The 16,351-nt window shown below is 43.8% G+C and overlaps 1 protein-coding gene across 1 annotated transcript in view; it reads right to left on the reverse strand.

Annotated features, from left to right (window-relative positions):
- Positions 1 to 16,351, reverse strand: part of ITGAL (integrin subunit alpha L) — a 430,397-nt gene that overhangs the window by 193,147 nt on the left and 220,899 nt on the right. The window contains exons 12-13 of the mRNA XM_030209478.1: positions 12,742 to 12,899; positions 11,644 to 11,781 (exon numbers count right to left, since the gene is read on the reverse strand). Of these exons, the coding sequence (XP_030065338.1) occupies positions 11,644 to 11,781; positions 12,742 to 12,899 (296 nt within the window). The remainder of the gene's footprint in view (positions 1 to 11,643; positions 11,782 to 12,741; positions 12,900 to 16,351) is intronic.

The following is a 16,351-nucleotide window of genomic DNA, read 5'->3' on the forward strand; positions in this document are numbered from 1 at the left end:
GTAGCACCTAAATTGCACTCATGGGGATGGGCGCTATGTGTATTCTATCAACTGTGCCTAACTTTAGGCAAGGTTTATAGAATAGCACTAAGCAAGTATTTTTTGGTGTCAATTTTTTAGGTGCCATTTATAAAATCTAGTCTTTGATGTTTAACTTTAGGTGACCTGTTATAGAATTAGGAGGAACATGTGTAAATCGTGACAGCACTCTACACAAAATCCTCCCCAGACCATTCCCACATGCAGGTTACATAAAGTAAAAACATTCTTGTCACCAGCAGCAGTGGTAGCAAAACAACAGAAAGCAAGCATGGGGCAGCAGCTGCTGCTCATTGGAAGACGCTGGATGGAAGGGTCGGAAGAGAAAAAGAGGAGATGCTGGATGGAAGGATACAGAGAGAAAGAGGGGAGGATGGGGATAGAGGGGACACACTGAATGGAAAAAGGTAGAGAGAGACACACACTGGATGGAAGGGGAGAGAGGGAGACACTGGATGGAAGGATCAGGAGAGATGGTATATGCTGGATGGAAGGATGGGGAGATAGAGAAGACGCTGGATGGAAGGGTAGGGAGAGAGAGAAAGAAAGAAGGAAGACACTGGATGGAAAAGTAGGGATAGAAAGAGGGGAGATGCTGGATGGAAAGGGAGAGAGGATAGAGTTAGTGAAAGACTGGAGAATAAGAGGAAGGGGCAAAGAGGCGAACAAGGGTGAGGGAAAGATAAAAAGCCGTGCTAGATGAAGTAAAAAAAGAGGGATATTAAAGACTGATAGTAAGAATAAATTAAATCTGGACAGAGAGGCAGAAAAAAAAAACTGAAGAAACCCAAAAGAAAAAGGAAATAGAAAAATGACATATGGACAGGAAGCCCTGGCTAGACTGTTAAGAGAAGATGAAGGAAAGCAGAAACACGAGAATGGGACCAACACAATTGGAAAAAGTAAATGGCCAGATAACAAAGGTAGAGAAAATAATTTTATTTTTAGTTTAGGATAAAGTAATGTGGTAGCTGTGTTAACAAAGGATAATAATATTTATTTATAATAAATATAAATAAAACACTAAATAGAAAATAAGGTGATACCTTTACATTGGACTAATTTTAATACATTTTTGATTAGCCTTCAGAGACCAAAACTTCCTTAGGTCAGGAGAGAATACCATAACAGCAGTATACTGTTTCTGACCTGAGGCAGGAGGTTTTGGCCTCTGAAAGATAACTGAAAAACGTATAGTCCAACAAAAAGGTATTATTTTATTTTCCATTTTCAAGTGCCTGAACTGAGCATATTTGGGAGGTCCAGCATTGGCGGTTGAAGCACGCTGCCAACTGCTGCACTGCTCAAAGAGCATGGTAGGAGGCTCATGCAGTGGACCAGCTAGTGGGGCTTGAGCATATCTGCCAGCGATTCAACCAGTGCCACAATTTTGGAGTAGGCTTAAGCTCAAAGTGGGGGGCCCCCTCACGGTTATGTCCTTGGGGGGAATAGGTACTGGATAGGGGGTGTAATAGAGTGAATTGAAACACTCCCTCTTACCCATCCCTGCTGTCACTGGTGTAAATAAAATATTTTCTGGAATGGCTGTGAAATTGAGGTGTGCCAGGGGGTGGGGCCATGAGGTAGAGTGGACGGGGTCTAGGCAGAATGAGTGAGGCTGGGGGCATGTACTAAAACCTCCCTCTCAAAAATCGGGGTCCCTTTGCAGCTCTGCATCAAGGTAGTAATTCTATAAAAGTTAGGTGCTATTTGCCTATTCAGAATCAACATCAGGTTGTCCAAAAAGCTGTGAATGTGCTCAGTGGTAGTCTATAATAGTAAATCAGGTGCATGCATGTTTGAGGCAGAGAGTAGGTGTGCACTGGGCAGAATCAGCAGCCAAGCACACAGAATTTATTCTATAAATGTTGGCCGTGCAGATGTCACATACAAGATGTGCTCATATGTATACTTTATTCTTTATTCAAATTTACTGTACCGCTATAACTGAATACAGAACTAAGTGGTTTACAGACTAAACACAGCAGGAAAGGAACTCCAAAAATATAGACAGGAAAGCATACCTCCTATAAATAGCAATGAAATGGCAGAGAGGATGTCTCTTTTGACCTACTACTGCTACTTATCATTTCTAAAGCGCTACTGCACGTACGCAGCGCTGTACACTTGAACATGAAGAGACAGTCCCTGCTCTACAGAGCTTACAATCTAATTAGGACAGACAAACAGGACAAACAAGAGATAAGGGAATATTAAAGTGAGGATGATAAAATAAGGGTTCTGAACAAAGTGAATAAGGGTATATTTGGTGCAGTGTGCTGCTAGTTGGCATGTCAGTGCATGGACAGGCCTCACTTTTCCTTTAACTAGTTACCTTACCTCTGCCCTTACCTAACCATTTATAGCCCAATTAATTCCTAATCTGCTTCATTTTGCCCCTTTCTATCTAACACCCTCTCCAAATCCCAAATACCGTCCCCCCTCTTCAGCCCCTCCACTTCATCTCTCTGTACAACAGATAGTGTGTGTGTTTGTTCTTTTGATTGTGGCCTTCTACCACTGCCAATCTGTGTGTCTGAAACAAGCTGTGTCTGTCTAACACAGTAGATGTGTGTGTGTAGACCTATACTATAGTTGGTGGTAGTCACTGGGTGTTTCTGCTGATGGGTATAAATATGAGTGGAAGCAGGGCATTCCTCCTGTGGGCCCTCATAGGAGAGAGGGGTAACAGAGAAGGAGGGCCCTGTGCAGAGGGTATATAGGCTGAGAATGCAGTTCATGGACATGAGAAAGAAGCAGTGCATGCACAGGTTCAGGTCTGGTAAGGAGACTATCGTGTACCTGTGCAATCAGCTAGTGAGGACTTGAAGCCCAATCCATGGAGGACACAAGTCCTGACAGTGTATCTGAAGGCCATTATAGTCCTAGTATTTTTTGCCACTAGAACCTTTCAGACACCTCTAGGGGCAAAAGCAGGCATCAGCCATTCAGCTACTTCATGCTGCACAGCTGTTTCTACAGGCCCTTCTGAGGAGTGACACTCAATACATCCTCTGGCAGAATTCTTTGAGTCAGCACACTTCCCTTTGATTCTAGGACTGCATATACATTGCCATTAGACCACTTGTTGACAAACAGGTCATTTATAGGAACCACAAGTCATACCATTCCCTTAATAGGCAGGTGGTCTGCAATGCCTCCAACATCATAACTGACGTGCATACCGTTTACCCAGGCTCCGGTCACAATCTGGCTTTCATGACTGTATTGAGAGTGGTAAGATCACTGGGGGATGACTGATAGGTGACCTCACTACACTCATTCACAACCTCAAATGAGCCATGCCTCTTCACAAGTTTCACCTGTGCAGATAGTCTCTGATTGAGTCTCATGGACCTACTCATTTCCCTATAAAGGGTCTCATCAACGATCATGGGCCTTCCCTGTCTATCTCCCAACAGACCCTCTCCACACAGGATATCTGTACCCCTGTCTTTATTATGGTGCCTACCTATGATGAAAATAATTATGTCTGGATAGGTGTGCATCCTGATATGCCTTCCTTACTGGGTGTGTTCCTATTCTAGATCATCTAGCATCCCTAGCATGTCCAGTCTGTGCAAATAGCACCGAAGAAGGGAAAAAAGGTCCCTGTTAGGCCAAAAAGGGGAACAATCTGTTCTTCCCAGGACTTGCAGGACAAACAGGGCCTGGACTATTGGAGAACTGCCTACTCACTCTGAATTTAAAGGGAGAAGCCATTAAGGACTCTGTGGTTGGTGGGACCAAAGAGTTGGATCTGGCTCTCTTCCCTTCCTGAAATTGAGAGGCCTTTCTGGAGGAAAAGCATGGTCTATTGGTTGCTGTTGGACTTTTGCTAAAGAATCATGGACTCCTCTTGGTTTTGGAAACAGGTACTCAGTCTACACCTGGGGGGGGGGGGGGGGGGTTCCTTGAGACCACACATTGTGCTGGAACAGCCTGTTGATTCCTACAAAGTGCAGACTCACCTGTACTGCTAGTAAGAGTATCTTGGAGATACAGTTTGAGGATAGAAGACAGGGGTTCTGAGAAGGGCTAGGTAGGGCCTAGTACCCAAAAGGGGAGAGGCACACCTGAAGCTTAAAGGAGTGGAACTTGGTGTTTCTCTCTTTTTCCCATTTGCAGAAGATGGCGTTGGAAGCCTTCATGAAATGAGTCATAGAGCAGATTAGGGGCCAGCAGGAGGCAATGGACTTCCAGTTTTCCAGGACCTTGGAACAACAGACACAACAGCAGCAACCTTTTTTGCAATTACTGGAAACGCAGGCCCTGTAACTAATAAACCTTGCATCTGGTCTTCATAGATGAGAAACCCAATGGTGACTCTGAGGTGAGACTTTCCGATGGAGCAGTTGGGATCTCCCATGTGGAGGGTTATCCCTTACTAAGTTGGAACCAGAGGATGACCCAGAAGAATTTTTGATTACCTTCAAGCAGGTGGCCATGGCCGCAATGTGGCCTCCTGAATAATGAACTATTATTTTGGCCCCTTACTTAACTGGGGAGGTCCAAGATGAGTATAGGGCATTAGATGCCACCCAGGCCTTGGACTATAAGGAAGTCAAAGTGGCTATACAGGACAGGTTGGGCCTCATAGCTGAGGGAGAGTTAGGGTATATAGCACTAAATGATAAAGCTGGAGTTTGTCCACTCTCCCTGACTTTAAAGGGCGAGTGGGCATGGCAGTATGTTATTGGCCCTGACTTCTGTAGCCACTTTTTATGCTGTGGTGCTGAGAAACCACATCATAGGGCATGTCTGTAATGTGCAAAGGCATCCATCCCGTGGGAAAAGACATGCCAATCTGGGGCTGCTCACAGACAATATAAAGCAGTGTTCAATTCATTCATTAGAGCCAGATTGTTTCCTGTTTTATTTCAAGGGATGTGGGGTATGCTGTTGGGATGGACTCCTTCATGTGCTCACTGTTATGCATGTTCAATAGCAAAGGTTTACATTATTTTTATCTTTATATACAGGCATGTAATGGTTTCTCACACTGTTATTGACTGTCTCCTTTTTAAACATTTATTTGTTCATTTTGTCCATAGGTCAGGATGGTTGGGAGGGGAGTTCAGTGGCGGTTAGTGTAGGACCCATTCACATGACCTATATATTGGCAAGATGGGATAGCAGGAACTGTGATGAATGCTGGGGTGACAATGGTGCAAAGGCCAAATTTTATATGGATTACAGTATGTGAAGTGGAATCACTTTATAGCTATATTTTCTCATGTCCTAGTGTCATAAGATATGGCTGGTGCCTTAACATATTGCAACCCCACCCTGCACCCTTGGAAATCATCTGTATGTCTGCTGCAGGGGTTATACATCAGATGAAACATCAGTCTTAACTGTGCTATACTACCATCATAGAGGAAACGAAGGTTGACTTCCTTGTCATTTCTCCCTATGCGCAGTATCATGTGAATTTGGAAAGAAATGAGCTCCATAAAAGGAGTAGCATATGGGATCTAAGTAGCCAATTTGGAGAGGGCAGGCATACAGTACATTTGGGTTGTCTCATGTCCCATACTTCTCTCACCATTATTACAGCTTTGGAGTAGAAGCTGTGCACCAGAATGAGTACATATGGACATGGCAGAGGGAGTGACAAATATAGAGATAACAGGGGAACTTAGACCCTGAAAAAAAATTACCATCATAGGTTAGAACAACTCTATTGCTTATATAAGCTATATGGGGCTAAAAAAAAAAAGAATATTACCAGTGTCCATAAATCACTTCAATAAAATAATGGCAAACCACTAAATTAGGGCTTAGAAACATGCAAAAACATAGTAAAAGAAATACTTAGTTTAGAGATCAATAGAGAACTCCAGTGACTATAAGACCGAAGGAAAGGGATCTAAGCGTCGTCATTGATGATATGTTGAAACCCTCTGCTCAGTGTACGGCGGCAGCTAAGAAAGCAAATGGAATGTTAGGTATTATTAGGAAAGGAATGGAAAACAAAAATGAGGACGTTATAATGCCTATGTATTACTCCATGGTGCGACCACACCTTGAACATTGTGTTCAGTTCTGGTCACTGCATCTTAAAAAAAATATAGTGGAATTAGAAAAGGTACAGAGAAGGGCAACAAAAATGATAAAGGAGAAGGGACGACTTCCCTATGAGGAAAGGCTAAAGTGGTTAGGGCTTTGGAGAAAAGACGGCAGAGGGGAGATATGATAGAGGTCTATAAAATAATGATTGGAGTGGAATTGGTAGACGTGTGAATCAATTGTTTACTCTTTTCAAAAATACTAGGACTAGGGGACATGCAATGAAGCTACAAAGTAGTAAATTTAAAACAAATAGGAGAAAATGTTTCTTCAAACGTGTAATTAAACTCTGGAATTCGTTGCCAGAGAATGTAGTAAAAGCAGTTAGCTTAGTGGGGTTTAAAAAAGGTTTGCATGGCTTCCTAAAGGAAAAGTCCATAAACTATTATTAAAGTGGACCTGTGGAAAATTCACTGCTTATTTATAGGATAAGCAGCATAAAATGTATTGTACTTTTTTGGGATCTTACAGCGCTGCGTACGTCTAGTAAAGCTATAGAAATGATAAGTAATAGTAGTAGTACTTGTGACCTGGATTGGCCACTGTTGGAAACAGGATGCTGGGCTTGATGGAACTTCGGTCTGTCCCAGTATGGCAATACTTGTGTACTTATGGCTTTATCCACCAGATTCTATATATCGCGCAAAGATTTCCGTCCAGAAATCAAAGCATATTCCATAACAATGCACATAATTTAATTAGTTAACAAGCTAATCAGCACTGATAATTGGATGCCAACAAGGAATCAACAGCATTAATTGGAATTTACATGCACTACCTGCTAAGCATTCCTGTAAAGTGGTGCATGCAAATTCTAATGTGTACTGCCAAAAGGGGGCGTGGCCATAGGCATGGGATGGGCGGTTTGTGGGCATTCTGAAAATTTATGCACAGGGTTATAAATAAACCTGTTCTGCATCTAAGTTAGGCACCGATATTTACACCAAGTTTTACATGGCATAAATGGATGCACCTAGAGTAAGGCATTGTCATGGCCGCTAGGCGTATTCTAAAACCCGCTAGGTGTATTCTATAAAGAGCACCTAAATGTAGGCGCTGTCTATAGAATATGCCTAGGTGGAAATTTTTTTGGCACCAATTTTTCAGGCACCATAAATAGAATCTATTCCCATATACTGAAGAGCAAAAGACAGTTTAGCAGCTGAGCCACTCCTGACCGGAGCTCCGTTTCACTGAAAGCTTCATCAGGGCAGGGCACTCATGCAAAAAGGAAAACCAGCCTTCACCAGCAGCAGCCTCCAGAGGCACAAAATGGCTACTTGGCTTTTTGAACTCTTCCCAAACAGACAGAGCCAATAGGGAAGCTTAAACCAAAAGCTTCAAAATAAAGCCTGTGCTCAGTGAACAGACTATGCAAAAAAGGGGGCATTTATGTTTTAAATTAAAATATATATATATATTTTTCAGTACATTGCAATGTTAAGCCCAAGGGACTCAAGGCTCTCTCTATAAATGATAAATCTAGCGTTGCTCTGAGTAGCTTTTTAAAATCACCACCAAGGGGACCAGGCTGCACTTGCTCTATAATCCAGCAGCATAAATCTGAAAATATTTTGCTTTCTTCATCCATTGCAGTACCAAACGTGCTTCTACTTTTTATTTAGAAGTGTAATACTTATGCTCAGTGATACATTTCTTAAATATTCTGGAGGTCTGCCCCATATAAAGACATCTACAGGGATACACCTTTTGTTTGAATGGTTACATCTTTTGAAGTGCAGGATTAGTAAATGCAGACAGTTCAAAAGTGATGTCACATATAACATAGGCACCACAATTAAAATGTCCCTCCCTCCTATCCCTAACCAGTAAAGGATTTTCAATAATACCTGTACTAGTTGGAAATAACAGTTCCTGTAACTGTGACATCTGGTAAAGGCAGTAACCAATTGCGTGTTCTGAAAACAGGAATGAATCTTCAAAATGTGACAATACTTCTTTAAAATTCATGCAAAATAAATAAAGAAAGAGAAAAAATAGAAAACAAAAAAAGGTATACCTTGAGTGTATTGTAGAATGCAAGTAACAATATCCTCCTAGGGAGTTTCTGGTAATCTCCAGGAGTTTCCAGTTTCATGGATTCAGGTGCAGCCTCTTCAGCAGCCACAGTATCCTCCAAGGAAACTGGAGCTCCTTCTCCTACTCTAAGATGATTGGTTCCCTTTCAAATGTAAGGATTGGCCTGGGTAACTCATGTGCCTGTTGCCAAGGTAATACCTTGGATCCTCTCCCCATCCCTGATTCTGCAAGAGTCCTTTCACTTCTGCTGGCTGGGCAGTTTCTCTTGCTTCTACTTTTGCTTCCTCAACACAGTATGTGCTGGTGATATGTCTGACACTTCTGCCAATCAAACCCATGTGTGTCAGTGTTTTGAATTCTTTCATTTTCAAACCAGTCTACTTCCTTTATATATCGGGCACAATCTTCAGAAAATGGTGAGCTCCTAAATTTATGCTCCTAAGTTAGGCCCATAAATCTGTGCCCTATTTTCAAACAAATTTAAGAGCATAAGTTCTGATCTAAGCTCCTCACTTCTTTTCCCCACCTTAAATCCACCCCTGTTACCATCTACTTTTCATGCTCCTAAATTTAAGAGTTTCATAAAATTCAGAGTAAAAATTTATGCACTCAGCCTTAGTAAATTTTCAAAGTGGTCAACTAATGAACATAACTCTCAATGTTAGGAGCATGAATCCTTTGATTATCGGATTCATCCTATCTAGTGCTCTCCTCCCAGCTTCATCCCCCTGTTGCAACTTACCTCTCTGAAGAATGATGCTTGCCCACTGAATCTTCTCCTCAGATCTTTCTCATGTACATTTTGGCCCATCCTCTGGCCAGACACAGAGAACAATTTGTGTTTCCTTGGCAGGAGCCACCTGGCTAGAAGAGGGTGTCTGCAACTCCACATTCGGGGAGTCGAGTTATTGCAGCCATTTTGTGAGTGTCCTCAAATATGCACATATGACACTGCATATGAGTACTTATATTTGTTACAGTATACATGCCTATTCTGTAAAGGGAATGCCCTAGAATACATGCATACATTTTGACGCTGGCATTTAGGTGCATCCTTTTTTTTAAGTGAGTACCCTTTATAGAATTGCCCTTTTAGGGCTTTTACACATTTAAAAGCCACTATTCAAATGTATAAAAGCCAGAAAACACTTCTAAGATGAATTCTTTAAGAGCCTAGTTTAGGTGCCTAGTGATGAAAATAAGTGGTAAGCTCCCAACTTTTTTTCTTTCACGCCTGTGTGCCCCCTTTAAACACTCACTTTTTATGTTTTTATATTTAGTAGCTAATTGAAACTAGAAATGTAAATTTAGAAACACAAGCCTAGTAAATTTTCAAAGAGGCAATATTAGGTGCTTAACTCTCATAGTTAGGAGCCTACACCTTTGAATATCAGCTTCTGTATTGTCAGTATTCCCCCTCTCTGGTGAGAGTGCTTCCTGCTAGTATCAGTAACATATTTCCATTCTTTGTACTCTGAGAAGTATAGAACTCTTCTTTTGTACTGTCAAGCTCGATGATCAAAACTCCAGCATTGTATAGATCAGTGCTAGAAAAATAACACTGGAACAGCATGGCAAAACAGCTCCCTAATGCTCAATGCTAATAGTATATAAATATAAGTGCTCTATTAATATTGAGCATTAGGAAGTAAGGAAGGGGGAACTTGTCCAGTGCATGCGCAGTCAAACTGGGAAGCAGGGAACCTTGGCCAGGGGGAAGAGGCAGATGTGGACCACTTTTAAAATTCCTCCAGAAAGTGCTATCCTTGCCACAGCCTTCTAGCACAGAAGGTTGAGATTTAGCCCGGCTGTAGAGGAAGAAGCCTTCTCCTTGCCTGGGGTAAGAATTGCTATCCCTCCCCATTCCAGGGTTTTATTTATTTATTTATGGTTCATTTGTAGCCCACATTTTCCCAAACATGCAGGCACAATGTGGCTTACAGTAAATTAAGAAAATTTACAATAAAGGAAATATTGCAAAGAGGACAGAGAATAGACAGAAGGAGCAGTAGCTAACAATGGTAAACCAAGCAGGGTGGGGTTCAAGAAGGGTGCATCAATCAGAAGAGAAACTAGGGGAGTAAGCTTTGGCAAAGAAGTGAGTCTTCAGCAACTTCTTGAAGAGGATGTGGTCCACTTGCGTTTTGAGGTGTTGTGGGAGAGCATTCCAGTATTTAGGGCACCAGTAGCGGAAAGAAGAGGTGAACATCTTCTTATACTAGACACCCTTACAGTTTGGGAAGTGTAGATGGGAGATATGACCGTACTGCAGGCATTCCTGGGTGGAAGGTCAATCAAGGGGAGCATATAGTCCGGAGCAGGGAAAGAGCAAACAGGAGTGAAAAAGAAGAGGTTGGAAAGTTTCCCTGAGGAGGAGAAGAGTGAGCTGACACTCACCGGACTTCGGTCCATGTCTGGCAGATCCCCCACCTACTCATGATTTTCTGCTTCTAACTTAAGCTGCTGTCCAGTTACCTAATGCTGGCTCTGAGTTGGTGTAAGGTTTTGGAGCAGTATGGGCACCCTTGTGAAGAGCCCTGTTCTCTGAGCATCGGAGGGAATAGAAAATACCCCTATTTGCATCCTTTTGACTATATTAGCATTTTAATTGTGCAGCTCCTTTACAGGCTCCTTCTTTCCTGCAGTAAGGGTTCTGTGCATTGTGCACTGGTAAATACGGGTGCTAGACTGGCACTAATGGCCTCTAGCACCTGCGTTTACTTCTGAGCATCGGTGCAGGGCCGTGCCAAGGGTCTCTGGCGCCCCCCTGCAGACTACCAGTTGGCGGCGCCCCCCCCCCCCGCACCTGCCTGGCTCCAAGGCAGCGATTCCCCTCTCTCCCCTGCCCTCCCGCTCCCATGTAGGAACTGCCCGCCCTCTTCTCCCCCCCAAGATCCCGTTCCTTTTTTTTTTCTTTTAAATTTACCTTCCTCCGGCAGCGCAGCGTCATTGAAGGAGGCGGCGCTCCCAGTCCCGACGTCTCTAGCCTTCCCTTGTTTGCTGCTCACTGCCCCGCCTTCTTCTGACATCATGACGTCAGAAGAAGGCGGGGCAGTGAGCAGCGAACAAGGGAAGGCTAGAGACGTCGGGACTGGGAGCGCCGCCTCCTTCAATGACGCTGCGCTGCCGGAGGAAGGTAAATTTAAAAGAAAAAAAAAGGAACGGGATCTTGGGGGGGGAGAAGAGGGCGGCAGTTCCTACATGGGAGCGGGAGGGCAGGGTAAGCACGCAGCGGCGGCGCCCCACAGAGGATAGCGCCCCCCTGCGGCGCTTACCCCGCTTACCGCATCGGCACGGCCCTGCATCGGTGCCTCAGTGTTCCCAGTCTGTAGAGCGTGCCTCCTCCTACTTTTAGTGTCCCCCACCCGTCATAAGGAAAGCATCTTCTGCTGATATCAGGGAACATTTTCATTCTTTGCAATCTCAGTCCTGGGAACCTAATGTGCTGTTATTGTCTACCCCACGGCATCTTTTCACCCAAAAGTCACTCACTCCATTAAAGAGACAGACGTGGACTCTTCCTCCTCTTCGGTCTCCATAGTAGAGGGGCTCTCCTATCAAGAGGACATCAGTCTCCTTATCTCCATCCACATCCACGGCACAGAGCTCTGCCCCAAAGTACGAACCAATCTATGACAGATCCCTAGACATCATCAATCATGTGCTAATGTGTGCATATGAGGTCATTACAATCAATATGAAACAAATAGAAGCTAGAATGTGTGAGAAACTGTGACATCATAACCAACAGAGACAGTTATCAGAAACCATTCAGAAATGAGCATTTGTATAAGATGTTTTTTTCAAGACCTACCACATGTTAATATGTGCAAGATTATTCAGATTATGTACGTGCTAAAATGTGTGAAGTAATTTCTGGTGTTGCTTTGAATATTGGAGGGATATGGAAGAGCACAACTGTAAAGGAGATTATAAAGAACTCTCTTAGTACTATAAAAGGCATATAGTCAAACTAGAAAAGGTACAGAGAAGGTCAACAAAAATAATAAAGGGAATGGAACTCTTGCAAAAAACAAAAAAAAGGCTAAACAGGTTAGGGCTTTTCAACTTGAAGAGACAACTGAAAAGGGATATGATTGGATTGAGGCTTATAAACTCATGAATGATGTGGGACAGCTAAATAAGGAATAACTGCTTAACCTTACAAAATAGAAAAAGGAATGAATCACCTCACCGGGATCTGCCAGGTATTTCCTACTAATCTGGCTTAGCCAGTGTCATAGACTGGATGTAAATTTGATGGGCCTTTTATCTGACCCAGCATGGCACATTTTAGGTTCTTGTGTATTATGGTGCATTCTGGTAGCTACAACTTACTAGGACAGGTAAGGACAGCCCCTACAGATCTCAGAAATAAAGTTTTGATAAGGGACTAGAAAATCTAGGAAACATTCATAGAAGCTCTTTCTACTGAGCACACTGAAAAGGCAAAGTAGTTTTATCAGCACAAAGAACACTCATTTGCTGTTCTACCTGTTATAGCTATTGCAGGGCTTATGCACTGTGATTTCAGTATTGTGGGGCAAGTGCAATGCTGATGCAAAGTTACTTCAGAAGTCATGCACTCACCTGTTCACCCATTATATGCTGTCTGTCTGTCCAGTTTGTGTTGAACGGGCTGGAGTGGTTCACCTCATATATAATCACCTTGCCGAAGTGCTGGTACCTGGGAGCTCCTGCAGCATAGAATATCCGCTCCCCATATCTCAGTAGCTTTACAGAGTAACCTAAAATGGCAGCACATATAGAACAGCTTAAAAAAACAGAAGTTTAATCTATGGCAGTAGTTCTCAATCCAGTCCTCAGGATACACCTAACCAGTTAGGTTTGTACTTATGTACTACTACTACTACTTATCACTTCTATAGCGCTACAAGGCATACGCAGCGCTGTACACCATACATGAAAAGACAGTCCCTGCTCAAAGAGCTTACAATCCACAATGAACATGCATGAGATAGATCTGCATACAACAGAGGAAGTATAATCTGGTTCTCACCCATGCACTAGCTCCTGCCCCAGGCCATAAAGCAGATATTTCACATTCAGGGCCACTCTCACTTCACTCAACTATTCCAGTCCACCTGAGGTCGAGCTTGGGAGTGGATCTATGGTCTGGAATAGCGATCTGGGGGTTTGGGAGGTCAGATTCTCTCACCAGTTCTGGGTTCCACTCAGCTCTCCAGAAACCACACAGCACTCCAATATTTGCAAACCGCTGCATCCAGGTTCTGGGATGAGCTCTGCCTGGCTCCAGTCCCCTGCTCCTGGGCTGGGCCTTCTTCTACCCACCCGTAGCACATTGTTTCCCGGTTGCCATTTATTGGAGCCGCAACCTGCCTCTCACAGCCAGTGGATCTCTCCAATTCTCAGGACTCCCCTCTCTCTCCTTCCAGTCAATGGCAGGAGATGTTAAGGCAACTCCAGACCTACAGGCAACCTAAAAGGCATAATTCTAGCTTTATATCCTTTTAAACCCCCCCCCCCCCCCCCCCAATCGTCAGTATCTCTCTGCATTCTATTTCAAAACTACTCCCCATGGGCCAGACCTTCCTTCCACCAGGGACCTCCCAGTCACTCCCCCCCACTCAACAGGAATTCACACTCTCAGTAATCTCCATATATTGGGGGATTACAGAAGTGTATCCAAATTTATTTCATGCATATTCATTGTGAGTATTCTGAAAGCTAACTGATAAGGTGTGTACTGAGGTCTGGGTTGAGAACCCCTGCTCCAGTGTACAGCAAAAGCAGGTAGAATGCATGAGATGATCTGTGTTCTAATCCTGGCTTTGTCATTGACATAGAGGGGCATAATCAAATGTCGCCGGCCAAATAGATCGCCGGCGATCTATGTTGGCGGCGACGCTACAGCTGTCTGGAACCGTATTATCAAAAAAGATGGCCGGCCATCTTTTTTTTCGATAATACGGTTTAGCCCGGCCAAATGCCTTGGCGTTCGCCGGGTTTGAGATGGCCGGGTTTGTTTTTCAGCGATAATGGAAAGTTATGTCGGCCATCTGAAACCCCAGCCAAATTCAAGGCATTTGGCCGTGGGAGGAGCCAGCATTTTTGGTGCACTGGCCCCCCTGACATGCCAGGACACCAACCAGCCACCCTAGGGGTCACTGCGGTGGACTTCAGAAAAGCTCCCACGTGCATAGCTCCCTTACTTTGGGAGCTGAGCCCCCCCAACCCCCCCCCCCCAAACCCACTACCCACAAATATACTGCACCCACTAAAATTGCTCCAGGGACCTGCATACAGCCTCTAGGACTTATTGCTGCTGTATAACTATTTGGCACACCAGTTCACACCTGAAGACTAATCTCTCTGAAAAAGTCTTTTCTTGAAATAACCACGTTTACTCACAGTTAACTGTAGATCAGAGTCCCCTGGTACTAAGATTAGCAGTAGGTCAGAGCTGGCACAATGGTGTACAATGCCCTCTTTCAGCACCATTCAAGGTAAGAACTATGTTCTCTAATGTGGGTAACACAGGAAAGGGAACTAAAACTGGCTTACAAAAATGGCCACTACTGCATGGACTACAACAGGAAACAAAACAGGGCACACTCTGACCCAGTTAGCAGGGGGGAAAAGCACCATGGGAGTAGAGACCAGTACCCTACACCCACCACAATGCATTGCTAATGTGACTGTGCAGGGCACCTAACAGAAAAGGTGTCACACTCACCCGAGAGCCACATCGCAACCAGGGAAAGGCTGTCGGGGGATAGAACACATTCTGCTGTCATGGAGGTGGGTACGGCATTTGAGGCTGGCATACAGGCTGGCAAAAAAGGTTTTTAGTTTTATTTTTTTAGTATGGAAGGGGTTTGGTGACCACTGGGGGAGTATGGGAAGGTCATCCCCCATTCCCTCCAGTGGTCATCTGGTCAGTTGGGGCACCTTTTTGAGGCTTGGTCGTGAAAATAAAAGGACCAAGTAAACCCGGTGAAATAATGCTTAACGCCGCTTTTTTTTTGTTCATTATCGTCGAAAGCCGGCCATCTGGTAGCCACGCCCATGCCCGCCCATGTCCCGCCTTCACTAATCTACCGACACGCCCCCTTGAACTTTCGCCGGCGAAGCAACGGGAAAGCAGCGATGCTGTCTAAAATGCCGCTTTCGATTATACCGATTTCGCCGCTTTTAAGAAATCGCCACCCATCTCCCGATTTGTGTTGGAAGATAGCCGGCGATCACTTTCGATTTATAAGCTGGATAGTGGGCTAGATTTTGTATATGGCTCAGAAAAAAATGAGCACTAAGTACTATTCTATCAACAGTGCTCTAAGTTGGGCGCCATTTATAGAATAGCGTTTGGCACTGGAATCCAGGCTAAATTGTGGGGATGAGGATTTACACCAATTGTAACCTGGTGTAAATCCTCATGCCTGAATTAGACATGGATCTGCCTTATTCTGTAACACTGCGTAAATTCCAGGAATGTCCCTGACCCACCCATGCCCTCTCATGTTCACGGCCCCTTTTCAGATCCAAATGTAAGTTATGCATGCTTCTTTATCAAATAGCAACTATAAAGATGTGTCCGCAAATTCTAATTATTGCCCATTAGTGCCGATAAGTGATGGTTCCAAACATTTCATATCAGATGTAAAATATGGACAACTCAACAATTTTTTCTTTTTATTGGGAAAATCAGATTAGCTGCATATCACAACCATATGAATAGTCTTATTCTTTCGCTCAGGCGAAATGGTGTGTAGCAAATCCTCATATATCTCCCATCAATCCATATTTTTTATACAAAATTTTGTTCTTAAAGATTGTGCATATATATATATTTCACTCCCAAAGGCTGTGTAAGTATGCCCAGAGCATATAGTTTTTACAAACGTTCACTTATCTGTGAAACGGCAATCTAGCAGTAACAGGGAACCCCCGCCGACCTGGCCAGGTTTCGCATAGCGCTTTTTCAAGGAAGAGGCTCTCTTAACATCCTGCTTTACTCCTGTATACCAAAAGATGGCGGCCATCTTTTGGTATACAGGAGTAAAGCAGGATGTTAAGAGAGCCTCTTCCTTGAAAAAGCGCTATGCGAAACCTGGCCATGTCGGCGGGGGTTCCCTGTTACTGCTAGATTGCCGTTTCACAGATAAGTGAACGTTTGTAAAAACTATATGCTCTGGGCATACTTACACAGCCTTTGGGA

This window comes from Microcaecilia unicolor, chromosome 7, assembly GCF_901765095.1.
Source record: "Microcaecilia unicolor chromosome 7, aMicUni1.1, whole genome shotgun sequence".
Lineage (NCBI taxonomy): Eukaryota > Metazoa > Chordata > Amphibia > Gymnophiona > Siphonopidae > Microcaecilia > Microcaecilia unicolor.